Genomic DNA, 27,096 nt, shown 5'->3' with positions numbered 1-27,096 from the left:
TACCTTTTGTTTTCCAAATTGCAAACCCATTTTAGAAATTTGGAAACAAGTTTTCAAATATCAGGAACTCATTTGCTCCTGTCATGACAGAATCGGTTGCTGATATCACACTTTTTATAACTGCACACAGGCCCTGGATACCCAAAATCCACACACACCATACGCACAGATCACCGTCCGTACATCATCGTTACAGTTTGGCAACTCAAAGTCAAGCAGCACCGAGGGCTGAGAGAGCACTTTAATGAACACCCTGGCCCCCCAAGACAGACCCAGCCATGCCAAGGGGCCATCTGGGGCAGGTAGATGATGTGGTTGTCTTTGAGGAGAACATTTTCCAGAACAATGTCACTATGCATTTAAATCTCCATCCCTGCTTTCTCGGGGCTGGGTTGCCAGCAATCCTCTCAGAATGCCGCAGCCTGCCCCAGAAATCACCATATGTCAGGCTTGGCATGTAACTCACTTCATCCTGCACAAGATGTGGAAGAGGAACTCGGCCAACCAGGGATGGGCAGAGGCTCTCCCAGAAACCTTAACCTCCAAAAAGCTTTGTGAGCCTGCCTCAGAGAAGGTCCAGCTAAGTGGGGGAGAAGGTCTGGTTTGAAGGGAGGATCGCTTAGGTTGGGCAGAGCACTCATCTGCTCTTCAGCATCCATGAGATCACCCTCAGGAGCACAGGGCAAAGCAGATGAAGGCTGAAGGTCGGGTGCCTGGAGATACTCTGTCCCTTGTCCATGTAGTCAGGTGGTTCCAGCACAGGCTGGGCACAGCGGCCTCGCATCACTGGACTCTTTGGGTGGAGATCAGCTGGCTTGGACACCCATCTCACCAGCTGAGAGAACAAGGAGGATCCAGAACTCCAACCCATCAAACATCCTGGGGGAGCACAAAGTCTTGAGAATAATCCAAACATTTTTGGGTAATGATGCCAACAACTTCCTATTTTCCGCTACTTTTCCGTAGCTCACATCTTGGTCAACATCCAAGTACCCACACTGGCTGCATGTGGTGTGCTCCAGCCAGGTTCAATGGAAGCAAGTGAGCTTACTCACAAGGACATTCTGCCAGGAGCTCCTCTCTTGGGAAAAGGGAACTTCATTACACTATCAGAAAGCAAAGAACTCCAAAAAGAGATAAAAACCAATAAATACAAGCGGCGTGTGAGATTTTGCAGACAAGGGCCATTGAAGCCTAACGAGTTCTGTGGAAGTGGGCTCCTTATCAGCTGGGATTCTCTTGGAAATGAGAGCCTCTAAAGACAGAATTAGTCACCTGAGAAGACAGAGCTGCCATAAACATCAATAGCAACTGCAATTACTTGGGGTAGGATGAATTACAAGGATACACAGTCTTCATGCCTCAATTCGTGGGACCCATAGGATTGCAGGGGATCTCCCCAGCAGCAGGCTCACATATGTCTTACAGGGGCACGTGCTTGGCTACAAAGCCAACTTCCAGTGCTGGAGTACAGTGGGTGCACTGAGCTTGGGTGAATTCATGTGCCAGACCTGTCTCTCCCTGTTCCCACAGCTCTCCTTCCCCACTGGATTTATTTTGCCTTACTCCAGGGTAGCACCGCCTGTGAGGAAAACTTGAAAAATCAAAACATTTATCCTGCGTTTCCCTACACACCATCACATCTTTAGATATTCAGGATGAGTCACTGTCTTGGACCACGTTCTCCAGAAAAGCTTCGCGTTCTCTACAGAAGCAGGCGTCTCGTGGAGCCCTAAATCTGAAATGCCAGCCCTGCTGTCACAGAGCCCTCGCGCCCAGAGCTGCACCTGGCACCGCCCAGCTCCTATTTACTAGATCTTATTTTAAAATGTCAGAGGGATTCTGCGTGAGCCACAAACATGACAGACTGCTCAGAGCAAGCACCGCCAGGGGACTCAAGCTTAGCCTGGGCACAACTGCTCCCAGTGCAGCCGAGGGCTTGCTGTTCCCCCAGTCACCAACACCTGGGGGAAAAGCCTCACTTTTCACCCCAGCACAGACCAGCTGCAGCCACATTGATCCTCTATTTTTTAATGCAGCTTCTGGCACATACTGAAGCCTTCTGGGGGGCCAGCCAAAAGTTTCATGAGTAAGCAAAAACTAAAAAATAGCATTTCTGGTCTACACATGCACAGGGGATCTCAGGGGGAGAAGAGGGAAAGCAGCAGGGCGAGAGTGGAATCACACAGAGATGCTCCGGCCGAGCTGGAGACGACAAGCGATCCGCAGCTGCGGGAGCAGAGTCATCAAGGGGAGGAGGTGGAAATATTGAACCTCAAACGGAGCAAGCTGCAAAAGCGCCGGCTCCCGCGCCGCCCCCCAGCCCGGCGCCGGCCGTGCCGAGCGTCGTCTCTGCGGCTCCTGCGCCATATGGAGCGAGCCTGCGAGTGCAAACAAGGCAAAGAGCGCGAGAGGCAAAGGGAAATCAATCTGTGCCACCACAGCAGCACACGGGGCTGCTGGCAGCACAGGGAAGCCTCCGTCAGGACACGGATGGGATGGGGGAAGGCTCTGCCTTGCGTCCCTGGGAATGCCTTGGTGGAGAAGCCCATCACCCACCCAGTCCCCCCCACCATCCGAAAGGGATGTAGCAAAGGCAACAGGTCCATTGGAAAGGGTAGAGCACCCCGTCAGCAGACCCTGCTGGGTTCTTTGCTCTGGCTCCACATCCAAATGCCACTTCCCTAAATGCCCTGGAAACTCGTCCTGGGCTCTCCCAGCTTTGCCTTTCTTTTTTTCTTCTTCTTCTTCTTCACTTTTAGATTTGGACAAAACAAGAAGCAGCCAGGATCTGTAACTATCCTGCAACCTATCCAAAAAGCTCTCCTATCAGTCTGAGCCACCTTTAGGTATGTACACACACAGCTGGTCTATGTTGGCCAAGATTTCCAAACATCCATTCATTCACACAAGGTGCCAGCTCCAACGGGCCAGTGGGGCTGGGTTAAATCCTTGCCCAAATTCACCAACAACTACCAGGGACTGCAATCACCTTGGAAGATGCTCTTCATCAACAGGTTCAGGACCCTTTGTTGTAACCTCATGGTGCATCATCCAAATGGTGCTGGAAGCAGCGGGCAAACAGCTGCCTGCCTTGCCGAGCTCATGTCAGCACAGAGGCAGCACCAAGGGTCCCCCCACATCAGGAGCCTCTTCTGTGAGAAGGGAGGAAACACAAGCACTCCTCTAAGTCAACCTTAAATCACAAGATTTTGCTCAGGGCCATTCTTAGGCTGAGCTTTTCCTGCAAGCTGCAGTGCCCAGCTGAGCTGCTGCACAACCGCAGCTCCCACGGGCCCTGGGGGTGAGGAAGGGGAGGAGGAAGAGGAGGATGCTGGCAGGAGGTGCTGCTTGGCAGCCCGCCTGCCTGGCACACCCCTGCCTCCAGCCCCAGCGCCTGCGCAAGCTGGGAAAAGGCTCCAGCATGAGGACGGCCATCTGCATGCCGGGAGCTGCGCCAAGGAGGGTTCAGGGATTTTTTCCCCCTCCTCCTCAGGACAGTCTCCTTCCCAAATGCTGACTTTAACACATGGGTGACACCTCGCCAAAAAACTTCAGCATGGTTGCAGGAAGGTAACCAAGGAGAAGTGCCCCAGTCAGCCAGCCCAGTCACTGACCAAAGCCCAGGAAATGCCCGTGATCCACTGCAGGTGAGGGATGGTCCTGGCACGACCAGCACAGCTCCATTTCATGCAACACCAGCTCTGCTCATTTTTAAAGCATTGCTGGTTGATGATAAAGTTCCCCTGAAGCTCATCTCCATACCCACCTCTTCTCCTGATGACGGTGACCCATCCTCCCTGATTGTGGTTTCCTTGCTGAAATAAATCACTTTAAGTGCACATTGTGCTCTGGGTCTCATTACTGTTCATCATCTTCTGCGCAACGGAGCTGTCACATCCTCGCAAACTCTGTCACCCGGGCGACACGGGAGCCATTTGGGAGGGCAGGCAAGTGGGAAGAAAGAGCCCAGGGCTTGACAGGGTACCAGGAGTTTCCCATTCCTCTCCTCTGCAGCATTTGAATGGTGGGCTCGCACCCCTCATGGCAGAAAAGCTCAGGAGAACAAAAGCAAGAAGGTGCAACACGTGTCCAAGATGGGATCGGTGCACCAAGGCCCCAGACAGATGGCAGCAGGGGTGGCACATGCACCTCGACAGCCAAGAGGGTCTTCCCTCAGTGACTTATGCCCCTGCTAGAAAACCTCCTCCAGAAGAGGTGGAAGAAACTCTCCTCCCCCAAATTAGAGTAGAAACACCTAAAGAAGGGAAGGAGGAAGAGCCAGGCATGGGGACAGCAAGATGGTCACCAATCCCTCTCCAGGTGGATCCTAGGCAGCACCACGCTGAACTCCTCATCACAGACAGGTGCTTCCCACTCCACGAGGTTGCTCCAGATTAATCCAGAACAGAAGGCCGGGTCATGCTGCATACAGTAAATTAAAAGCTCTGTGCCAAAACCCCACCAAGGATCCCCACAAAGGCACCATTTGCTTGTCACATCACTTTTGAAAGGCAAACACTCAGAGAGAAAGGGAGTGATTAAGGCTGCTGCTAATCCTGGAGTGTCCCACAAAGATGGGTCTGCTGGGTTGTTATCAAAGACAGAGTGTAAGTACCACTGGCCCCCAGACAGCCACTGGTCCTGTGAGGGGCTGGGACCAGCCTGGAAGGAAAGGCCAACCCACAGAGCCAGGAAGGAGCTGCTCACCCGGCCAACCTGCCCATGCAGCCAACGCCCTGAGCATCAGCATGAGCACAGCTCCCTGGGGAGAGAAGCTGTTTCCTGGCCTGATGTCTGGGAGGGTGCAAAGGTTTGGGTTTCCCACTGAGTACACAACACCTACAGAAATCCTGGAGCGTGGCTGTGGAGAAGACACACTGCTCTCACACCTTCCACAAGGTCAACATTCGTGCTTGTCTAAAACACTCCATCTCACCCGTCCCATCACAGCTTCAAAGGAAAACACCTCTGGCTGCTCTGGTGACCACGGCAGGAGAAGACCCCCAGAAATGTAAGCAGGAGAAAAACCCCACAGATGCAGAAGATCCCTGGAGACGCAGAAGACCCCCGGACAGGTCATCCATCCGTGCCAGGAAGGATTCCCCAGGTGGTCCCTGGGGCTTTGCTTGGCTCTGCCAGCATCCCACCCCTCCCTGCCAAGCATCCTGCTGCAGCATGGAGACCCCCGTGCCCCCTCCTCGCCCAGGGCACTCGCACACATGTTCGCACACGCCGGCGTGGAGCGGGAGGGGAAGCCAGGCTGCAGGAATAACACAGGCACACAAACAAAAGAGCACAAGCCATTAATCTGGGTGAACCAGAGGAAATGAAATCATTATGTCTGCAGCTACAACATCCCGAGGAACAAATTTCCTGCCTGGATAATAAATGGATTCTTTTGTTTCACATTGGCCCCGACCGCATGAGTCTCTTGGCCTATTCCTCATCCAAAACATCTTGCTGTATAAATACCCAGACAGGTTCAAATTTCAGCTGCTAAAAATATGCTTTAATTATAATAATATATAATAATAATAACAAAAAAAAAAAAGATGGATCTACAGACTCCCCTTGCCTCCTAAACAACCTCTGAAGGCTTTCCAGCAGGCAAGCAAGCAAACAAAAAGTCCCAAAGTTGCCAAAACAGCTGAACAGCACAAATGCAGCCTTTAAAAAATGACTGAGGCACCTGAAAGCAGCTCCAGGTTAATGCTTACAATAAATAACTCCTGTCAGAAAGAAAAACTAGGGGTGCATGAAGATTTGAAGCACCGATGACCCAGAAGCATCTCCTAAGTACCTCCCAGCAACAGGACGGGACCAAAGCCACATGGCACGTCAATGACAGCTCCAACTTGGGGCTGTGCAGGTTTTCTTCTGAGCCAGGTTTTCTTCTGGTGGCTTGCTAGGGCTTGGGATTCATCCATTGGATGGATGGGGGGAATGCAAGATCTGGCCTCCTCTGGCTTGGCAAGATGCTCCTCAGCTGCAGGAGTCTCCAGGGATGCAGACCTTGAAGAGAGCTGTGTGAATGACTGGTTCCAGCCGTTCCTTTAATCTGCAACTCCATCACATCACTCACTTAAAACCATTTTTGCATCTAATTGCATATTTTGCTTCTGCTTTCAGCTTCTTTTCGCTCGCCTTCCCAGCTTCACCAACACATTGTGAGCACTGTAACAAGTTTCAAAATAAGACGCGGTTTTGAAGCCAAACATCAAAGCGCCTTGGTGCACAAAGTCCAAATTGTTTGGATGTTAAAGAGAGACCTCCAAACAGGGAAACAAGGTCAAAAATTCCCTCCAGCTAGCAGGCAGCCAGGGGCAGAAGATCCAACCAAGCCCACCGTGCTCAACCACAGCTCTTACTCAGGGCTGGACTTGTTCTCCATCACCCCAAACATCCCAGCACCCAATGACTTCTCTTCAATTCCACACACAGACAGAGGAAGCCCCTGGTGCATCACACCAACAGAACCCCAATTTTGGTTTCCTTTGAGGGTCATCTTTAATTCCAGTTATATTGTGGATGCTGGGGAAAACATCCAAGCACAGCTGCTGCCTCATTTCTGTCGCTTATCACCACTGTTACTTCAAGGAAGGGGAGGGGGAAAAAGAAAGGGAAAAAAAAAAAAAACCAACAGTCCTTGGAAACTAAATATTTACACACCCACATAGGCTAATCCCAGCAGATCCAAGGGTGGGAAGCCTATTAAAGAAACATCCCTAATTACTTTCCCATTTTAAAGGGAATAATCTGGCCATTAGCTCAAATGCTTTAGTTAAGTAATCACTTATTTTTCAAGAGGAATAATCTGCTGCTGTGTGCACAGACAGGACTGGGGGCTGAGAAACCATTTTTATACCCTTTCCTCAGGTACAGCTGCTGACAGCCAAGTGGCACAGAGGGGCTGGAGGAAGAGAGGGGAGTCAGGAGGTCAACACATGCCATCCTTGGGAGGCCACTCCTGGCACACAGACACAGGCAGCTCATGCTCTGACACCTTGCCGGTCCCTCGACTGCACTACAAAGAAACTTTGTTGGGAAAAGGGGAGTTCTCAAGGAAACATGGGAAAGAAAAATGGGAACAGAGCCCAGACACCTTGAAAGGCCATCGGTCCCCTCACAACGATGCCCTGGCAAATGCCCCTGTCCCTCCCAGCAGTGCCAGGAGCAGGGAAACACAGCAGGCTGATACTGCAAAACACTGATTTTTCAAGAGCATCTTTCAGTCCCTTTTTGCTGATGTATTAACAAAACATTCTCTTATCAAAAAGTCAGGTGGTTTCTGCTGGAAAAAAATGTCAGGAATCCAGACACGGCGATGTATGGAAGGATTCCCAGTACCCTCCCTGTAACAGCAAAGCAAAGAGCAGCAATTTGCTAATTGGCAACAGCCGCTGCGCTGCTCGAGGAAAGGGCTGGAACCTTGAGGATGGGCACAAGTTTGATTATAAGACACGCTCGGTGGATCATTTAGAAAGATAAAACCACGCTCGCTCTGCCACAGCCAGCTATTAAAAGTGGAGAATGTTATTTCAGGTAATAAAGAGCAAGACCTGAGGACCAGCCTGGGAATTCAAATTTACAACTTGTATCAAATTCATCTGCTGTAAAACTTCACCTAGTTTATAAGTTTCTCACCAACTTCATAAAACATGTTTTATTATTATTGTTTTCTGACTCTCCTGCCTTAATAAAATTCCTCTCCCAGCCTGTGTGGGTGTTGCATTATAAACATTTGCACTTTGATTCATTCAAGACTGCAGAAAGCTTTCAAGGTAACCTATTAGGAATACTTTAAATGGTTCAAAGACATCCCAGTTTCCCCTGAACGCCACAAAGCTTTAAAGAACAAAATAAAAACATGCCTTGCTGCGAACCACCTCCAAAAATCTGCTGGGCTGGTGACTCAGGAAATGAGAGTGACCACGCAGGCCAGCCAGGAGGGGTCCAGAGTCGGAAAACACAGGAGTTACCAGGGCACAGGGTAAGGTGGGCACCCACCCATCACTCCCCAAGCCCCCTCGCCAGGGAGCTGGTGGGATTTATTAACAAAAGATTCTCTTGGGGATGATGTGAGTGTGTCCCACTGGTAGGAGGCAGCCAGACCATTTTTGGGGATGCTGCTGAGTGGCTCCCACTGGTGGGAGGCAGCTGGACCATTTTCAGGGATGCTGCCAAAGCGCTTCCCACTAGTGGGAGGCAGCTGGGCCATTTTTGGGGATGCTGTTGAGTGGCTCCCACTGGTGGGAGGCAGCTGGACTGTTTTTGAGGATGCTGCCAAGTGGTTCCCACTGGTGGGAGGCAGCCAGACCATCTTCCCACAAGTGAAGGACCCGACCATGCAAAACCAGGGATTTCCTCATCCCCGATCAGCCCCAGCGAGCAGAGCCCAGCGCTGGCACACAAAGCAGAGCTGGAGGGGGCTGGACGCAGCGTCCTTCTCAAAGCAGCCCCTTTTCTCCTGCCTCAGGAGAAGTTAAGGAGCCTGCTGAAGTAAAGGAGCACCTTTGGTGGCTCTGAGCGAGCTCTGGAGGCAGGCTCTGAGCAGCCTCCCACCCGCGGGCGCACAGCGGTGCCGCCAGTGCGGCGATAACCCATGAGAATAAAAGCTGAGTTTTAGGAGGATGCTGAACACAATTAGCTCATGCCCTTACAGCTCCCACCAGCCAGCAGCCACCTCCTCTCCTCCACCACGTTGGCTGCAGCATCCAGGGGCCGGGGGGACACAGCCAGCCCACGGACAGAGCTCAGGAGGGCTCGACCCAAGCTGAGTCCAGAGAAAAAGGCATTGATGCCTTTAGTTGTGCACAGCTGCAGCTTCTCTCCACTTGACTGAGCAAGAGGGAGATTACCTGGCACAATGCACGTGGCTCAAGGAGCCACACGTCCCTCCCTAGGAAACATGGTACAGAACTGATCCTCCTTTCTTTCATTAAACCAGTAATTACCACTTTAGAGGCCATCTCTGGTCACAATAACATCATTGTATGTGACTTCACAGTGCCTCTGTTGAGAGCCTGATGGGCTCAAACAACTTAGACCCCCACCAGCAACTTCAGCTCAAGAAGCAAAGCACAGGCAGCAAAGGCCACAGATCTCCAGGAGATTCATCCACTTGTGTGGAGCTTCTGGAGAGCTTCAGCCAAACTCCACGGGCTGGGGAAGAGCTCTGTGCTCTGGGTTCACTTGCAGCCAGTTCATGCCCATAATTTCCAGGACTAAATAAAAACTGCATTAAAAATAATCACAGCAGAAGAGCAGGGATGGAGTGGCCACATGGTGAGGGCAAACACACGGAGAGCTGGAGAGCTATGTTTGGAGAGCTGGAGAGCAGCCTCTCCAGCTCCATGGGTACATCACAGAAGGCAAAGGTGCTGGACTAGTCAAAACCATTACCAGAAGCACTTCTGAGAGAACAATTGTGACAATTTTCTTACTTCCAAACACATTTGTTTCAAATGAAAAGCAAAGCCAGCACCAAACGGAGCACTCCAAGAGCATCCCACTCGTGCTCTCTCCCTACATGTCCATCCTGTTCCTTGGGCATTTGGAAACCAGAAGCTACAGATTTTTGGTGAAAAGGCTGTCTCCCTCCCAGTCTCCCCGTCCAGAGGGCAGGGAATGCCCAGTGGGCCCAGAGCAGCCCCCCACAGCACACTGCTCTCCTCCTGCCCCCTGAGAACAGTGTTTCCCTTTCAACTCTTCTGCTGAGTTCCCAGTTTTCCTGGGGAATATGTAATTCACACCCCTCTTCCTGTTCCACAGTGATTTAATGTCTTTTGAGCAAAATGCAATTATCCTCATATCAACAGGGCCCTAGCGAGGATGATAATGAGCCGGCTCCAACCCCGCGGCTACGGAAGCGGCTGAAGCCAGCGGAGGCCTCGAGTAATCAAAGGCCCGTCCCTGGCCTCCGATTGCTGAACAAGAAATGAAAAACCTCCATAAAACTTCAAACACTGCCATTCCCTGCTCCATCCCTCCACCCGTGGTGTGGGTTTTAGCACCAGGAGACAAGCGACCAACACCAGCTCCGGGTCCCTCTGATGTCCTGCAATCTTTAGTGTGTAACTCTAAACTCCATACAGAGTGTTAGCTACTGTTCTCCTATTTTGGTCAGACAAAACAGTTCCTCTCTAGGCCTGGGAATCAAGGACACCTGACTGTCTCAGGCCCTGAGAAATGTAAACAAAAGTGAGTTGGGGGGGCAAGCAAACTTGGGGTAAATGACTTCATTACCTGAACCTGTAAATGGAAGATTCACCCCCAACATACAAATGGACCAAACTTACAAAAGTATGAAAACCCATGACCCCATTGCCCATTTGGGTGTAGGCCCTGGGGTCTTTGACTGCCCTAATGTACCTGAAGGCCCTTCAATAAATATAACCGCTTTTATTCTCTTAATTTTGTCTGGCCTCTGATTTTAGGTAGTCCCAAAAGGCATCACCCCCAGCTTCATCACACCCAGCTGCATTTTGGGTGTCACCTGCCAGGTCACCCAGAGCACCCCAGGGCAGAGAGAGGGCACGGGAGCATCGACCTCCTGCTCAAAGCAGACACAGCAGCCCTGTATGCCCAGGTTTTGGGGCTCAAGGAGAAGCAGCCCCCACCCCAAGTTGGAGGTGCCTGCTCTGCCCCAGGACGTGCAAATAAAGGTGTCCCCCTGCTCTGCCCTGCAAACAGGAAGAAAATAGAGAAAGGGATGGAAAGACATGGACATGCAACAGGTCTTGGGCTTTGCAGGACTGCAGAGGCTTCCTGGGAGACAGCAGAGCCAGGAGCAGGGAGCATCCAGTGAGCTAAGCTGCCCATCCCCTCAAAAAAATAATATATAGCCAGGCAAAGACACCAAAACCCAGCTGTGCTCAGAGCATTCCAAGGAAAATGCTGGCTGGGTTTGAATAATCCAAAGCTTGGTTCCCAGTTGCTGTTGGGATGTGGCTCACTGGGTACTAGTGCACTGGAGAGGCAGGTGGGATGAGAGAAGGGCTTTTGAGGAGAGAGCATCATAAAACAATCCTTTGAAGTCGTGATGAAACCCCCATCGAGGATGGCAGGAAACAGCCGGGAAGTGAGGATTCCCACAGCCTCTTACCTGTTCCCACCCACCACTTTTATTCCTTGCGTAACAACTCAAAGCTTCATCAGCTCCAACCACCAGTAAGCCTGACTGGATGCCTCCCCAGATAATAAACATTTCCTTCACTACTAACGAGCACATACTTGAGGCTTTATTAATGCCTACTTACTTGGCCTGGATATTTCCAAATTTTAAATAAGTAAGTAAATAAAATCCTAGAATCCCTGAATGGTTTGGGTTGGGAGAGACCTTAAAGATCATCTCGTTCCACCCCTTAGCCATGGGCAGGGACAACTTCCACTAGATCTCAGTAATAACCGAAATAACCTTAATACTGTTAAAAATCACCAAGATTACCTTAATACCGTATTTTTTTTCTCCCCCCCAATCTGGAAAGACCTTGAAAGGACTTCACCTGCTTATTAAGGGGAATATCTTAGAAGAGAAAAAAACCAAATTAACACTCATCAATTAACTAAAACCAATCTTAACCCTCACCTCTTCCAAATGACTGCTCGCCATGACCTTCCATTGTGACATAAGCACACAGTACGGAGATGCCAACCGTGGGATGCTCTGGGACTCCCCTCCTCCCAAGCCAAGAGCATCCCTGGTTTAAGTTGGAAAAAGTGAGGCTGAAGGACACTCATCTTCCTCATCCAGGGCTCAGCACAAGCCCCTTCCCCTTTGAACTGTTGCCTCTGTGATTTTTCACCACGGGGCTCCCAGCAGGAACTTATTAAAGCCAGACCAAAGCACGTCTTGCTTTAATAGTAATTAGGTCACCCTGGGTTGTGGGCTTAGCAGGCAAAACTATAATTATTTAGAAACATCAAGTTTAAATGCCAAAGAATCTTAATGGAGCTGAGCTAATTAACCAATTTCAACTAAGTAACTGATTAGCTTAAAAAGAAAAAAAAGATAAATCAATGATCATAGACAACAACATTTTCTTTTAACAGCCTTTCTTGCAGCAATTCTCAATTGCACAAACTGAGCCCAACAACCCCTGCTAACCAAATATTATTGTAATTAAATATTCAACAGAAAGCCTCTTCAATTATTCAAAAGACTGATAACACTTGGTTATAATTGGGGTGGTGGGAGAGGTTTCCAGAAGCAGGGATTGTGTGCAGCTCCGGCTGCTGACGCAAACCCGCGAGTCGTGGCATCAGCACAGGGCACCCCTCCCACGCCTGGAATCGACCTGGGGCAGACGAATGCTCTCCAGCCCAGACGTGAGAAAACAGACCAGATGGTGCACAGGCTTTCTGGACTCCTGTTATTAGACCGAAAATTTAGGGGACTAATGGCCGGTTTCCAGGTTTCACACCGTTTTCCAGCGGTAGCGTTATTCCCCTGCCAGAGGGCCAGGAGGAAAAGCAGGCCCCGGTGTATCATTATAATTCACTAAGCGGCATTACCGTAGGAAATTACAAATTAGCTTTTCAGCAAAGGATACGGACGTATTTAGATTAGCCATCGAGAAACTACAGAACCTTCCAGCCCATTCATCAAAGGTCTTGTAGCTCCAACTTTCAGGGAAATGAAACAATAATAAATATTGAGCAGGGAAAGTTAATCTCCCCTGAACGCACTTTAATAATTCAGAAGTTGTGAGAAATAAATAAAGCACAGATCCTTTTGTGCCTACAAAACACGTGTCTTGTTTTTCTCACTATTTCTCATGATGTGACTTGGTGGGAAAATGGATGGTGACGAAAATAAAAGAGCTCCAAAAACAAAGCTGTGGCTGTGAGCAACATTTACAGGGAAGAAGGGAGCCCATCCATGCTTGCCACTTATCTGGAAAGCCATGGAGCTGATTTGGGCAAGAGTTTGCTCCCATTGTCCCTAAGGACAGGGCTGTGTTGCCTCTACCTGCTGCCTGCATCCGCTCTGTGCCCGTTCCCTTCCCTGCACGCTCCCAGGCAGCCTCTCAGGCTGCTCATTTTTGGAAAGACTGTGGGTGTACGCCTAAAAGCCAAACTATGCAATAACCAGCTCAGGGTCCAAGGGCTACCCAAGGTCCCAGCTCTCTCCTGACACTACTCTGCCCTCACTCCATCCCTTTCCTCACCCTTCTGCCCCCACACCAACCCGGGACCTCTGTAAGCAGCACTCACTCCAACCTCCTACCATTCCAATTGAGGAGATGCCTTCCCAAATTGCCACCCGGCCAACATCCAACCTTAACATTTGCCTTGCCCAAGCACTGATGCGTGCAACCCTTGCGAGCTCTGTTCGCAGCAGAACAAGGTCAAACTGAAATGCGCTTTCAAATCGTAATGAATATTTGGGGAAAGCATTCCCTCCCACAACCCCAGCTATTTACCCAGCCTTGCTGTGCTGTTAAATGACTCCTCACACCAGTGCTGTCTGTTTACAGGGAACGAAGCACCACGGTGCCCTTCGGGCAGCATCACACAGGTTTGGGGCTCCTGCAGGAAGCCCTTTCCACGTGCGCTGAGCTTGGGGTACCCACAGCTGGGAGAGGTAAAAAAAGCCCCCTGGAGCTGGCTGGACACAGCCAGCACAGTGCACACACACCACAGGAGCCTCAGCCTTGCTCTGGGCATCGTTTCCATCAGCCTCATCCCACAGCAGTCCCACTGCACCAGGGCTGGGGTCTCTGAGACTTTGCTGCCCTGATTAGCATCGAGTTACCCATTGCCCAAGGTACCATTTCCCCCTTTTCATCAAATCTGAGCATTTCTTTAGCTTACAGAACCCACTTCTGCTAGAAACATCTATTATTCAGCACCGTAGCCTGGATCCAGATCCAGATGAACATATCTGGCCTCCTTCATCACCAAACATCCGTATTTTCTTCTGATTTCTAAGGCCAGTGGAAGGGTTTTACTCTGTCCTGTTGTGTCAGGAGCTGTACCCAGGATGGGTGAGAGGACACCTTGCAAGCCCTCTGGCAGCTCACGCCACAGCGGTCAGGGCCACTTAATACATGGGAGAACATGCAGCACTCCAATATCCAAAAGAACAGGAAAACACAGTCCCCACCTACTCCACGAGCAGAGATACCAGGAATTAATCCAAAAAAAAGGCAACATAAGCACCTGCAGTGTCGGGCCCCTTTTCCATTATTTGGCAAAACACTTTCCCTTCAGGCTGACAAGATCTGGGCTCACTCATCACGCCAAGAATAAGGGATTTCCCCTTAGGGCTTTCTTTTTTTCCCCCCAGTTAGAGCAAAGAAAGCAAGAGTGAAGGGATGCCTGAATAGCAGCACTTGCAAATTCCCATGAAAGTTACCATTTTCACTCGCAAATTCCCTCCTGAAGACTTATTTCTAGCCCTTGAGAAGGGCTCTGCTCAGGGTGGAGCAGCTGGGCCAGAGGTGGGAGCGCACAGGGTGCTGCTGCTGAGGGAGGGCGGCCGCCGGCTCTCAGCCTGCTCGGCACCGGCGCTGCTCCGCTGCCTGGCGGAAGCACAGGAAGCCCAAAGGATGCCTGCAACAGATGTGAGCATCCCGAGCCAAGGGGGAGGAGAGCGGGCACCCGGGGCAGGCGGCATGCACAGAGCAGGAGGCAGGGACGTCGCTCTCCAGTCAAACCCCATCCCTGCTCCTCTCACAGGCAGCAGTTCCAAAGCCAGGGGATAAGCAGGGGGAGAAAAACTAAGCCGGATCCACCAGCCCCAAGCAGGGCTTTCCACCTCCCTGCTGTGCTCTCCTTATTGTGATGCTGCAAGCACAGAGAGAAAAGCCTGGCTTTTAAAAGAGCAGGCGCGAGGCAGGGAGATGGTGGAGAGGTGAGCAGGCCAGGCAGGTGAAACAGAGTACGTGGAGGAGCTGCACCGAAATGGTCATCAGCCCCATCTGACCTACCAACAGCTCCAACCCGAGTTAAAACGTGTAACGTCAGTCCATTACCACCCTCTCTATATGCTAAATGGATTATATTTGGTTCAGCTAACACGAGAGAGAGCACGCGAGCGGCTTCTGAGTGATTGCAGGGTGTGGGAGAGACAGAGTATTTGGTGCTGTCATCTTCTCACATCCTTCTTCCTCTTCGCAAGCCACAAAAAGAATTTTAAAATTACTATAAACATCCAGCTGTCCAGCAGAAAAGGGCCGGCTAAGCCACAGGATTTGGTAAAAAATCAAGGAACCATAAAAAAAGTCAGATAAGTGACTCTATTACATCCAGGTTTGCGTGCCGCAGGCAATGAGTTAGCAAGGTTTTGCGGAGAATAACGAGAGTGGTTTGGAGGCAGCCCGAGCCCTGACCCCAGATGCATCCTCCTCCCCCTCCAGCCGGGTCCAGACCCCCAGACACCTCCCCCACCATCACGGTAAAAAGACTTTTTGTCTCGTTGGCTGATTTGAGATGCAGGGAGCCACCCCTGGCTCAGCTGCTCCTGCAGCCCAGGGCAGAGCAGGGCGCCAGCCGTGGCTTTGCCGTGCCGTCAGAGAGGGCTGCTGGCAAATCCAGCCTCGCCGATGCTCCAGGGGCAAAGCCAGACCCCAGGGCAGGGCAGGTCCTAGGAGATGCTCCAGATCCATTAGAGAAAACCATGTCTCAATCTAGCAAGTTCAACCTCTGCATCAAGAGATTCAGTAAGATTTAAATAAACCCCAAAAAAAGGCATTTTCTTTATACAACCACATCATTAGACTCTTGCCTTAACTCCAAATCAGATTTGATTGCTCTACCTCAGAAATTCCCCATCCAAAATTTTCCCTGAAATCTGAGATCTCTCCTAAGATACTACTTTACTATCCAAGATACTACTATTCCTCAGCAGAGCAGAAATATCACCACTCCTCAACAGGTTCCGTCCTGGGCAGGGACACTGACTCTGCCGGTGCTCCCGGGGAGAGCTCCAGCAAGCTGAGAACACCCTGGGTGACACCCCGGAGTGCCCTCAGACCAGGAGGGAGCCGAGGTCTCCCATCCAGCCGCAATTCCAGCAGTGCCTCAAGCCGCTGACGCTCAAAGCGAAGCGCTGCTAACAGGTTTTGCCTCTTCACGTGCGGCTTCGCCACCGAGCAAACGCGCGCTCGTTGCATCACGCATCGGCATGGCACCAGCACTCCCACCTCCAGGTATTCCTACAGAGATGTCATGAGGCAGCCCCAGAAATACGAAAAGCAAACACCTGTGTCAGCCAAAAGCCAGCGGGAAGGGGATGCTGCAGCAAGCGGGCCTGCCTGCCACGATCCAGCAGCCGTGCTTGCGAGCAGAGAGCAGCTGCGGCCAAACCCCACCGGAGCAGCATTCCGGCTCCCGAACCAGCTCCTAGCCGCCCGGAGCTGCGCCGGAGTCTCCTGCCACCTCTGACAGCTTGCAGTTCAGCCACAACCATACTGACATTAAAACCCCCGAGGAGGGCCCGGCCCCACGCCGGCCGGCAGCGGTCTGAGACCCCGAGCATCATCATCTCCCCGCAGCCGCGCGCCTCTCGCTGCCCACAGCCGAGGGGCTGCACCACGTCCCCTGCTCGCAGCCACCGCTCCAGCTCTGCTGGGCAACCCCTGCCACGAGCTGGTGCTGTAACAGCAAGAAAGGTGGCAGTGGCAAAATAAAGAGGAAATATAATAGAAGCAATACTTCAAGAGCCATGCCGGGCACGGAGCAGCGACGCAGCACCAAGGCTGGGGCGGGCTGGCTGTCCCACCAGGCCCACCGCCCGCAGCCCGGGTCTTGGTTGCAGGCACCGTCCTGCTGCCCCAGCAAATCCCACGACCAAGCTGGAGATGGGGAAAAGATCCCAGCCCACCGGCACGGACTGCGCTGAAGAGGACGGGCACGCACCTGCTCTGCGGCTCCATGGCCGGGCCAAGCGCCCCCCGGCTCAGTTCATACCCAGAAACGGAGACCACCTGCCCACGGCTGCCGGCGCATCCACCCTCCGCGGGGCTGGGAGGAGGAGGGTTGGCAGAGGCGGCTCCGAGCACCGCCACGGCCCCCGGAGGCGGCCCCACCGCGGTCCCAGGGACCAGAGGGAACCCTGACGGGACTCCGGAGACGATCCCACTGCGGCCCGGGCGCCAGAAGGGACCCCGGAGGTGACCCCACCGCGGCCCCGGGCAGGGCTCCGCAGGGACGGGGAGCCGAGCCAGACCGACAGCTCGCCCCACGCGGATGCGGGCGGGTTCCCTCCTCCATCCCCGGCCCCCTCCCGAGGGCACGGGCTGCCAGCACCGCCCGTGGGCCGGGTACCCCGGACTGCCACAAGAGGCCGGGGCCACGGGGCCGGGATCCAGCCGGTGCCTTACGGCGGGGGAGTCGCTCCCCGCCTGCTCCCCAGCCGCAGACGCCGCGGGCGGCGCAGGGACCCTCGGCTCAGCATCCCACCCGCTCCCGGTAGTCCCGGTCACCGCTCACCTTCCACGGCGGCCGCGGCGGCGGCCAGGCAGAGCAGCACCACCAGATCCGCAGCCATCGCCTCCTCGGGCCCCGCAGGCGTCAGCCGCTACCGGCGGGCGGCCGTGAGCGGGCATGGGGGGTGCGTCCGCGGGCCGGGTGGCTCCGTGGCAGGGCGGGCCGGGGCCGCGGACGGGACGGGCCGGTGGCAGTGCCGGTGCCGCTGCCCGCCCGCCCGGGTCACATCGCCGCCGCGAGTGGCGCGCGCGGCCACGCCGCCGCCGGCCCCCGCCGCCGCCCGGCCCCGCCCCCGCCGCCGCCCCGCCAATCCCCGCGCCCGCCTGGCCACGCCCCCGCCACCGCCCCGCCAATCCCCGCACCGCGCCCCGCCTCGGCCACGCCCCCACCCGCCGCGCGCGTCCGTGCGAAGGGGGATGGCGCCCCCTGGCGGCCCAAGGACGCCCCTCACGCCGTGCCTCCCCTCAGCGGGACCCGCGACGGGGCGGGCCTGGGCCCCGCAGGGCCGGGACGCGGCCGGGGACGGGCGGCGACAGGAGCGGGGAGGCGCCGGCGGAGTCACAGCGCCGCAGTCCCGCTCCCATCTCTCACCCCCAAAAGGAATCTGGAGCGAACCGTCAGCCCCACAGAGACGTGGCCCCTCCGCCCAGCGTCCCCCAGCATGGCCGCTCCCCTCAGGCTCAGACGCTGCGGCCGCAGGGGTCGGACCCAACGCGGGGCCCCCTCAGCCTCCTGCCGTCTCCGCCTTCTCACCCTTCGCTGGGCATCGCTCCGGGAGCCGCGGCCACATGGGCTCCCGGAAGCAGGGGAGCAGCGGCCTCACTCGGGGGACACCGGGATGCTCGGCACCCCTCAGCAGCAGCCCTGTCACTGTCAGCCCAGGGCGTGTCCTGGTACCCACAAGCGCAGCCAGGAGCGATCTACATTCACAGCCTACAAAAAGAACCATCCAGAAGGGCGCTCGTCCGGTCCCGCTCACCCCACGCACCGCCCTGGTCACCCTCGGCAGGGCTCAGCATCCCCCGCTGCTCCGCTCCCCACCCCACAGCAAAGCTGGCCCTGGCCCTCAGGGATCCGTGCATCCCAGCACACGCGGGTCAGGAAAAACAGCGCGGGCAGGGCAGGCAGCAAGGGCTCATTCCAGTCACGGCCGCACGCCTGCAGCCACGGTGGGACCAGAAACCCTGCAGAGACATCGAACGCTGGAAAATCGTCAGCTTTTCAGGGAAAGAGCGTGCAAAAAACAGTCAGCGGTGCCACGGGAACAAGAGTTTTCCTTTTGCGGTTGTGCAAAATGTATTTTCAAGCAGCTCCTATTCAGCTGAGCAAATAACAGAAAAAATTGCCAAGAACCTTCTGGCTAAGTTTTAAGGAAATTTGCTTTCATCTTGACAACCCTTCTTCATTTCCTTCCCATGAATATCTCAGCAATCCAGTTTACTCACTCAGAGGATCACAGAAAGAAAACTGTGAAGTAAATGTCAGTATTATTTGCATCTTTATCCAGTCTGCCATAAAAGCAACACCATGTTATTTATCTGATCTAGCACAACTCAGTAACAGCTCAAGTATAGAATATTCATGATGTGCAAAGCAAAAAAATGTTAATCGTTTGAGAATACAAGAGGCAAAGAGCTGAGCCTGTGAGTTATCCAGAGAAGTGCCTCAGCTTGGGGTTTTTTTTTTTCCTCCCAAATAATAGTTATCAACTGAAAAACTTGCATTCAGAAACTAACATTTGACCAAAATAAGCCTGACAATTTTTGCAGGGTAAAAAAAAGAATAATACATCAATATTCTTCTGATTTCTTTTCAGCTGGCCAAAGAGTTGGCTGCGCTGGGTGAAAGCCAGCTGTGTTTGTTCAAAATGTTTTCTGTTCCGTCAGCCTTGCTCCGAGTCTCCCAACAGCAAGGCTTTGCTTCTCCTGGAGGACACATCTCTGAAAAAGCCGTGTACCATCTGGGGCTGGAAGTGGGAAGGTGGCAGCATCCTGTCACAGGGCCACTCTTCCTTGCACACCCAGTGGGATTGTCACCATCTGCCCCAGGGACAATGCCCACCAGTGTCCCCTTGGAGGGCACATGAAGGGCATTAAAGCCTGGTGGAGTTTTGGGCACATTTTGCTCTATTTTCCTTTCTGAGCCAGCCATGTGTAGGAGGCAAACACCCCATGGAAGGCAAAACCACCCTCGGGGCTACCTGCAACCTCCAGTTCTGCCCACCAGGCCCCTGTGCAGGAAGGACATGGGGCACAGACCTGCTCAGAGCATGAGCAGCCCCCCAGAGGGAAGGCTTTGGGCGGTGCTGTGCCCGGGGTGCACGGTCGGTCCCTCTGTGCTCACAGCCCGCAGCGCATTGAGATGGCGGCAGTCGGCTGCCAGAATTAGCTCTGTCTTAATTAACAGCTTTGCCTTTGTTCTCAGATGCTGCTTCAGGCGATGCCAAAGCCTTTGTGGAGGATGAAGATCTGGGATCCCAGTGAAAGGAAGCATCAAGACTTATCGTATGGCATGGCACAGATCTCCTTCTCAAAAAACTCTCGTAACTACCTTCGAGAGCAGAGGGGTCACAGCCTGTGCCAGTCCCCGTCCATCCCCACCACACTGGCTGTGACAGGACCAGCTGAAGCACTAACATGAATCCCACCAGGCCATCCTTGTGCATCTGGTGGCAGCAACCATGCTACAAGGGAGGCTCTGGAGGGGTCGCCCCAAATCCTTCAAGCTGGGAACCAGCAGGCCCACGCTCTGGGAGCCCAACATCTCCTGCGACAGCAAGTGGAGGGTGAGCAAGGCTCCTGCCTTGCACCAGAGCTACCACCCAGCTCAGACTGGGAGCTCACTGGGATGGTGCCCTTGGTGGCAGGAGGATCCTGTGAGCCGCTTGCTAGCGCAGGAGCGGCTTGGAGCAGGATAAAGGTCAAACAAACCTCCCCTGCGTCAGCCTCATGGAGCAGCAGAGCTGGCAGAGGACACAGAAGCCTCCCCAGCCAGAACAAGCAGAGCTAAAGCAGCCGTGACACTCCCAGTTTATTTTCCAAGCCGAGGCCGGGCCTGCAGGGAGGGCAGGAAGCTTTTCATGCAGCGCAGGAGCACTGCTCCTGCATCCCTAATCCTGCCAAGGCAGCACAGGCTGCTCCCAGGAGCTCGCCTGTGCATTAATTGTAGAGGAAATCATGCACCTACAGCATCCTCCCGAGAGTCAAAGCCTGAGGAGCTGGTAAATCCTCTCCCTGATAAGAGAGGCAGATCCCTTCAATATTCCAGCATTCCAGACTTGTCTGGTCTGTGCCACATCACAAGAGCCAGGTGAGACAGGTAACAAGGGCAATGCTGGCAAGCAGCATCCAGCCCCTGAAGCACCTCCTGTGCAGTTGAACCCCTTCCTGCGAGTCCAAATAAATGTAATATGATGTAATAACATTAATTAGCAGCATTAAATGTTCAGTGTATTCAAGGCACAACTCAGCCACTTGGCAGAGTGCAGCCCAAACTGCTTACTGTTCTCTCAGGGGAAATAACCTCAGGGAGACTTCTGGGCTTCAATACCATCAGGAAGCTGAAGGGAAAGAGGGAGGGAGAGAAGTTATTGTCCTCTCCAGGCATTCACAGAAAACTCCGGTGTCTTATCAGAGCAGAAGAAGCTGTAGGAAGGACAACTCTTTTGTCATGTGAACAATTTGAGGACTAAATTGAAGCGAGATGTGAAGAAAAAGTAGGTGAGATGAAGGTTAATTTGGCAACCAGAGTGAGAACAGAGGGAGCTGGGGTATGGAAGAGTCTATTAATTCCCTGGGCAAGAGACGCAGCCAGAGCCAGGCCGCACAGTAACTCCCTGCACAGTACTGAAAGATAAATTGCAGGTTCTGCTGGTGGAATATTCTGTTTATTAAGTTCCAAAATAGGAGACAGTCAAGTGCCAAGTGCCTCAAGCCTCTCGGTGCCTGAGAACATATCAATCACTGGTGGGAGCAGCGTTCAGCAGCTCTGGTGTGACACTGGGCACCACGTACCGGGCTGGACACGCCACATCCTCCCCTCCACACTGCCATGGAGACGGGGAAGGAGGCAGGGAAGGTGCCTGCTCCTCTGTCAATGGGCAGCAAAGACAGGCAAAGATCAGCGAGTTCCTTTAGGAGCGAAAGAATTCACTTTGATTCACAGATGCTGCAATTTCTGCTACCTGGCTTTTCCTCTTAATTGGGTTTTTCAGGGTGGTTGCAAGTCCCAGCAGACCCACCAGCCATGGGACAGCACAAGCACAGATCGGCCATGTCTCCCCATTTTCCATTTCTTCCTAGGATCTCCAGGTAGAAGGATCTCTTTGTTCCCTTTGAAGGCAGAGGATTAACAAAGGCAAATGCAAAAAAGAAAAACAAAAACTCCTTTGTCTGAGGATGGATGACATCTTTTTATCTGTTTCTAATCTGGCTTCAACTTTCATTTCTTTAGGAGGGAAAAAAAAAATCCAAAGATTAAATTTTATGCCAAGGCAAGCTATAATAAGTGACAGAAACACTCCATCTCCGGGTCCCTGCTAGCTCTGTGAAGTCAGAACATTCACAAGGAAGAAAGCAAAATATAGACAGACAAACACTTTCAATGGAGATTTAAAATAAAAACTCTCCTCATGTTCCAAATGCAAAAGCTACAGAAAAATATGTCGCTCCTCCAAGGAAATTTCATTATCTTGAAGTGAAATGCAATTTATCTTTGGAAGCTTTAAAAAAAAAAAAAATGGCAGGGAGGGGAACCTGCCACAAGAGTTTCACTTTATCGCAGCCTTTGGCTTGTTGCAGTCTGAGCCATGCTCCCATATCTGGAAGCACACAAGGGGTGGGAAGTTTTTAAGGTGCAAGTCCATCCAAAGAAGGAGGGAGGAAGTAGAATGGTCCAGCCCACTCCATATCTGCTGCTTCAGGGTCCCATTCAGATATTTCCTACTGAAATCACCCATCTGAGTGCAAAAAGCTGGCTTGGATCAGGTGCTCACCTCATGCACAGGAAACCTGCCATTTTTTCCTGCTTTATCATGATGAATTTCCAATTGTCACCTTGATCAATGGTCCCATGAACACTATCATAAGGGTAATATGATTTTTCCCCCCGATCCTATTGTTCACAGGGTAATTACATGGATGGCTGCACTCAAGGGCAAGAGCATGTGTCCTGCACCCTTGCACAGAGCACACAAGTGCCTGATACTGCTGGCATCACCAGGGCAACAACAGCAGTTTTTCCCAGGTAAAAAGAACAAAACCAGGAATACTCAAGGCCCCAAACCCGCTGGTCACACATACAAGCCAGTGAATGTCTGTGCGGGCATTGCAGCCTCCCTACTGTATTGATCATCAATCTCACAGACATGGGAGGTGAAGGCCAGAAGGACCTGCTGCACCCCCCTGACCTCCCTGCACACACCAAACCTCACCCAGCAAGTTCTGCCGTGATCATTTCACTGCTTGCGAGGGAAACCTGCCTCCCAGCCAGGTCTTTACTGAGCCACTGCTTTGATAGCCTGGGAACACGTTTGAACTGCCCCAGCAGTGCCCCTGGGCCCCCCTCTGAACAGGGATCACGGGCACCACAGGGCAGCTGGTAATGTCCAAGCAGCCCTTCCCACAGGCACTCCCAAGGGATCAGCTGCCAAGACCGCCAGATGCCGTGTCCTGGCTCCCATTGCACACATCCTCCTGCTCAGGCAGGGGCTCACAGTCATACGAGGAGCAGCTGAGGGAGCTGGGGAGGCTCAGCCTGGAGAAAAGGAGGCTCAGAGGGGACCTTCTCGCTTGCTACAACTCAGCAGGGTGGAGCCAGGCTCTGCTCCTAGGGGACAAGGGACAGGACAAGAGGAAACAGCCTCAAGCTGTGCCAGGGGAGGTTCAGGCTGGTCATCAGGAGGGATTTCCTCACTGTAAGGGTGGTCAGGCCTTGGAAAGTGCTGTGCAGGAAGGTGGTGGAGTCCCCATCCCTGGAGGTGTCCAAGGAACACCTGGACATGGCACTCAGAGCTCTGGGCTGGGTAACAAGGTGGGGATCCATCACAGCTTGGACTCAATGGTCTTGGAGGTGTTTTCCAGCCTCAGTGATTCTGTGATAAGCCTGCCAGTGACCTGCACATCCCTAGCTCTGTTCCATGCATCCCCATCCAGGGAGGGGAGGAAGACTGTGTTTTCAGACAGGAAGGAGGACAGATAACTTCCAGAGATGTGATAAGTGCCCCAACCTCAGCTCCCACCCCTGCACAGCTCAGGATGTCCACAGACAGAGCCACACACAAGAGCAATTCTTAAGGCAAGCTGCTGGAAGAGGGACAAAGGGAGTCCTCGCCAGGCTTGATTGGCAGGAGATATCAAGAACCCTTCGAGAGGGGATTTGAGGGAGTTTTGCATTTCAAACAGGGCAGACAGGCAGAGGTTTACCCAGAGTGAAGAGGGAAGCAGCGAGGCTGCCGTTTCATCGGTTAACATCTGGCAGCTGCAAAGCTCAGAGATAATTCTGCCTCCATCCTCCAGAGAGTTCGGATCTGGGAGGGATGCCAGAGACGTGGCAACTGGGAGGGGATGAAATTCCTTCACAGAATCTGAAACAGGCAGTGAAAACATCACAATATTCTTCCTCCCTTTAAAAAAGTGACTCTTTGATGCTGACTGAGCCTGTGGAAATGTTATTTCTTTCTGTCTAAGTGGAAGCGGGAGGAGAACAGAGAGGGTGATACAGGTGGGGGAAGAAGAAACACAGCAACAGCTTTTTTTTTACCAAAATCAGGCCTTTTTGATCAAAACCTGCAAAGACTTTGATCAGGCTCTCCAAAGAAAGCTTTTAATTGTTACCTCTATTTCTATTTTTAAAAAGCCAATAAGGACACCAAATTATTTCCATTTACACATATCAGGTTACAGAAAACCAATAGGAAAATCTGCATTTGGATTTTTTAGAAAAAGGAAGCTAAAAGAGATCTTTCAGCCAAAACTTGAAACTTATTCAGATGTAATTCTGAAAATTAACTGTCATGTGCTAGAACAGCTTGTGTAAGACCCTCATTTGTGACCAGATTATTTCATTGTGGGCAGAAGGACAACCCCCACCTGAGCAGCATCCCGTGCTCTCCATCTCTCTGCCGGCTTTGCACTCGGCGTGGCTGCAGCCAGCTGGGGACAGTGACAGTCCTCACAGGAACAGGCAACACAGCAGCGAGGCAGCTCTTCAATTACAGAGGAAATTGTCCTAATGACGCCTGAACACATACGCTGCCTCTCTGCAGGGATTTCTCCCTTGTGTGCCACAGCTCATCCCAACCCGCTTTCCAGGCTGCGCATCCCCGCCTCCAGGGCATGGACCCAGGAAGGGGCAGCTCAGCAGGGCCATCTCGCAGCGATGCTCCACACCCAGCACAGGTTACTGGGACGCTCTGTCCCCACTGCTGCAGTCTCAGCACACCCCGAGATGCCCGAGCCTCAGCAACAGCGGCCAGATCCGGCCATGGATCTGCGTGGACCCCTCAGGCTGGGGAAAGGGCTCCTGGCCGGTACAAATTCGGCAACACCCGGGCGAGGAGAGCTGCTCAAGGCTTCGCCCAGCCCAGCCATTTCCTCTCCCCACTTACTCATCAACGAGGGCTGGGGCCAGACACCTCCTTTTGCTGCTGCCCGGGCTGGGGACCAGCACCCCGAGTCCCCTCGGGCCACGCAGGTGGCCGAGGTTTTCCCCCACCAACCTCTGGAGGTCAGCAGCCGGCAGCACTGGGGCTCTGCACTGGCGGCTGCCGCTGGAAAGAAATAAAACCCGACCCAGGAAAGCAATGGAACTCGAGGAAAGACCCAGCGGCCTGGACACAAGATGCTCTCTCCACACCATAGCTGACCCCAAACATTTGCAGGCTCTCGCACACATCCTCCCTGCAGCGCTCTCCTTCCCTGCAGGCATGCAGGAGTGCAGGACCTTCCTCACTAATAGGAAATGATTAATTTCCAAAGCCTGCTTCACCCATTTAATATCTTCGGGTCTCGTGCCAATTTGTCCATACGTGTGCCCCGTTCTGGGAACAGGAATGAATCCCCATTTCACTTTGCCAACCTCCAATGTCATTTCCTCGTTTCGTGTCTGAAGGACACTACAGCAAACCCTTTACAGCTAAATCATTACTGATTTTACAGAGGTTACAAGTTGCTGGTAACGTAAAAAAACTCTTGGTAAATTTGTTACACAGAACCTGACATTGTCCTGCATAAATCTCCATGTTCCTGGTAAATAGCAGAGATGTCTAGACAAGGAGAGACACCAACAAGAATTTAGGCAAGTGAATTGGAGGTATGGAAGGAAGAACATCCACACCCCCTTGTGCAGAGCAGGAAAGGGAGTCCTTACCTTCACCTGATCCAAAAAGGTAAAAACCAAAAGAGGAAAGGAAGAGAAATCCTCCTGCTTTCCCAAGCCAGGCAGGGAAAGGCAGCAGCTCTGTCAGGACAAGGTGGACATCTCTTCCCAGGGACACGTTTCCTTGAACATCACCAGGAAAACATGGGCGAGCATCCCTCAGAGCCACCACTCTGCTGTGTGCCAGAAGCTAGATATTGACCAAAAAGGTGGATTTTCCCCCCAAATGAGGCTGTGGCAAGCTGTCTTCTGGCTGGTCTACAGCTCACTCTTGGTTAGCTAGAAACAAGCATTCCTGCCCACTGGAAAAGAGTTCCCATTAGTGTTTCCATCCTAGTCTCTAGGAAAGCAAAAGTCTGACTTTCGGTGAGGATCATTAATCTTATTATTTTTAGATGACATTTCCAGGTGTGTTCCCAGAGCTCCAGGCTCACGGCACAAGCACAGACAAGTGGTCGGGTCCAGTGTGCACCAATACGAGATCCCTCCCCCAAATGGATGGAAGCAGACAGCAGGTAACGAGTCTGGAATTGCAGTGGTCAGAGAGGACAAATGGAGGACACCTGGCAGTGGACATCTCCCATCAAGGGTAGGCCATGACATCCCAAGCTGACAGCTCAGCCACGTCACTCAGGCTCAGGGCAGAGGAGCAGATGGCCAGCTCCACTACTCTGGTGGAAGGAACAAAAGCCCCCTCCTTTGCCAGAGAGGACAATAAGCACCACCTCAGCTACTCAGAACCTCCTGCAGCACACCTGGGCCCCTCTTCATCCTGCAGCCACATGGCAACTGAGACTCATTTCTTCCTAGCAGGGCTCCTCTGCAGCTGGAGAGCACCCACAGGCAGCGGGGCACCACCTCTCCCTATTGTCCCACCTCCAGCTCTTCCTCACCAGGTGAAAGCTCTCCTCCTGCTGCATCAAGAGGAGCTCCTCGGCTTTCTGTGCTGAGAAAGATCCTTCATAATCAGGAGGAGGAGAGGCAGTGGCTGCCCCATCCCTGGAAATAGTCTAGGACAGGTTGGACAGGGCTTGGAGCAACCTGATCTAGTGGAAGGTGTCCCTGCTCATGGTCTGAGAAGATTTTCAAGGCCCTTTCCAATCCAAACCATCCCGTGAGTCTCTGATTGGGTTGGGTTGATGGATCATGACAGGCTCCCAACTCAAACTGCTCCACACTGTGACTGTGGCCAGGCAGCCACAGGGCTGCCACCAGCACCTTCACTGTCCCCATCCATCAGCATCTCCTTCAAACCAGCACCTTCCACTCTCCCACAGTATTGCT

At 52.8% G+C, this 27,096-nt stretch overlaps 1 protein-coding gene across 1 annotated transcript in view; it reads right to left on the bottom strand.

Annotated features, from left to right (window-relative positions):
• The window catches only part of EPHB1 (EPH receptor B1), a 69,613-nt gene extending 52,013 nt beyond the window's left edge, over positions 1 to 17,600 (bottom strand). The window contains exon 1 of the mRNA XM_082288037.1: positions 17,440 to 17,600. Coding sequence (XP_082144163.1) covers positions 17,440 to 17,497 — 58 coding nt within the window. The 5' untranslated portion in view covers positions 17,498 to 17,600. The remainder of the gene's footprint in view (positions 1 to 17,439) is intronic.
• Between the last annotated feature and the right edge of the window lie 9,496 nt (positions 17,601 to 27,096).

This window comes from Coloeus monedula (assembly GCF_965178545.1).
Source record: "Coloeus monedula genome assembly, chromosome: 10".
NCBI classification, from domain to species: Eukaryota; Metazoa; Chordata; class Aves; order Passeriformes; family Corvidae; genus Coloeus; species Coloeus monedula.
Note: the sequence above shows the minus strand (reverse complement) of the source record. Positions and strands in the feature narration are given on the sequence as shown.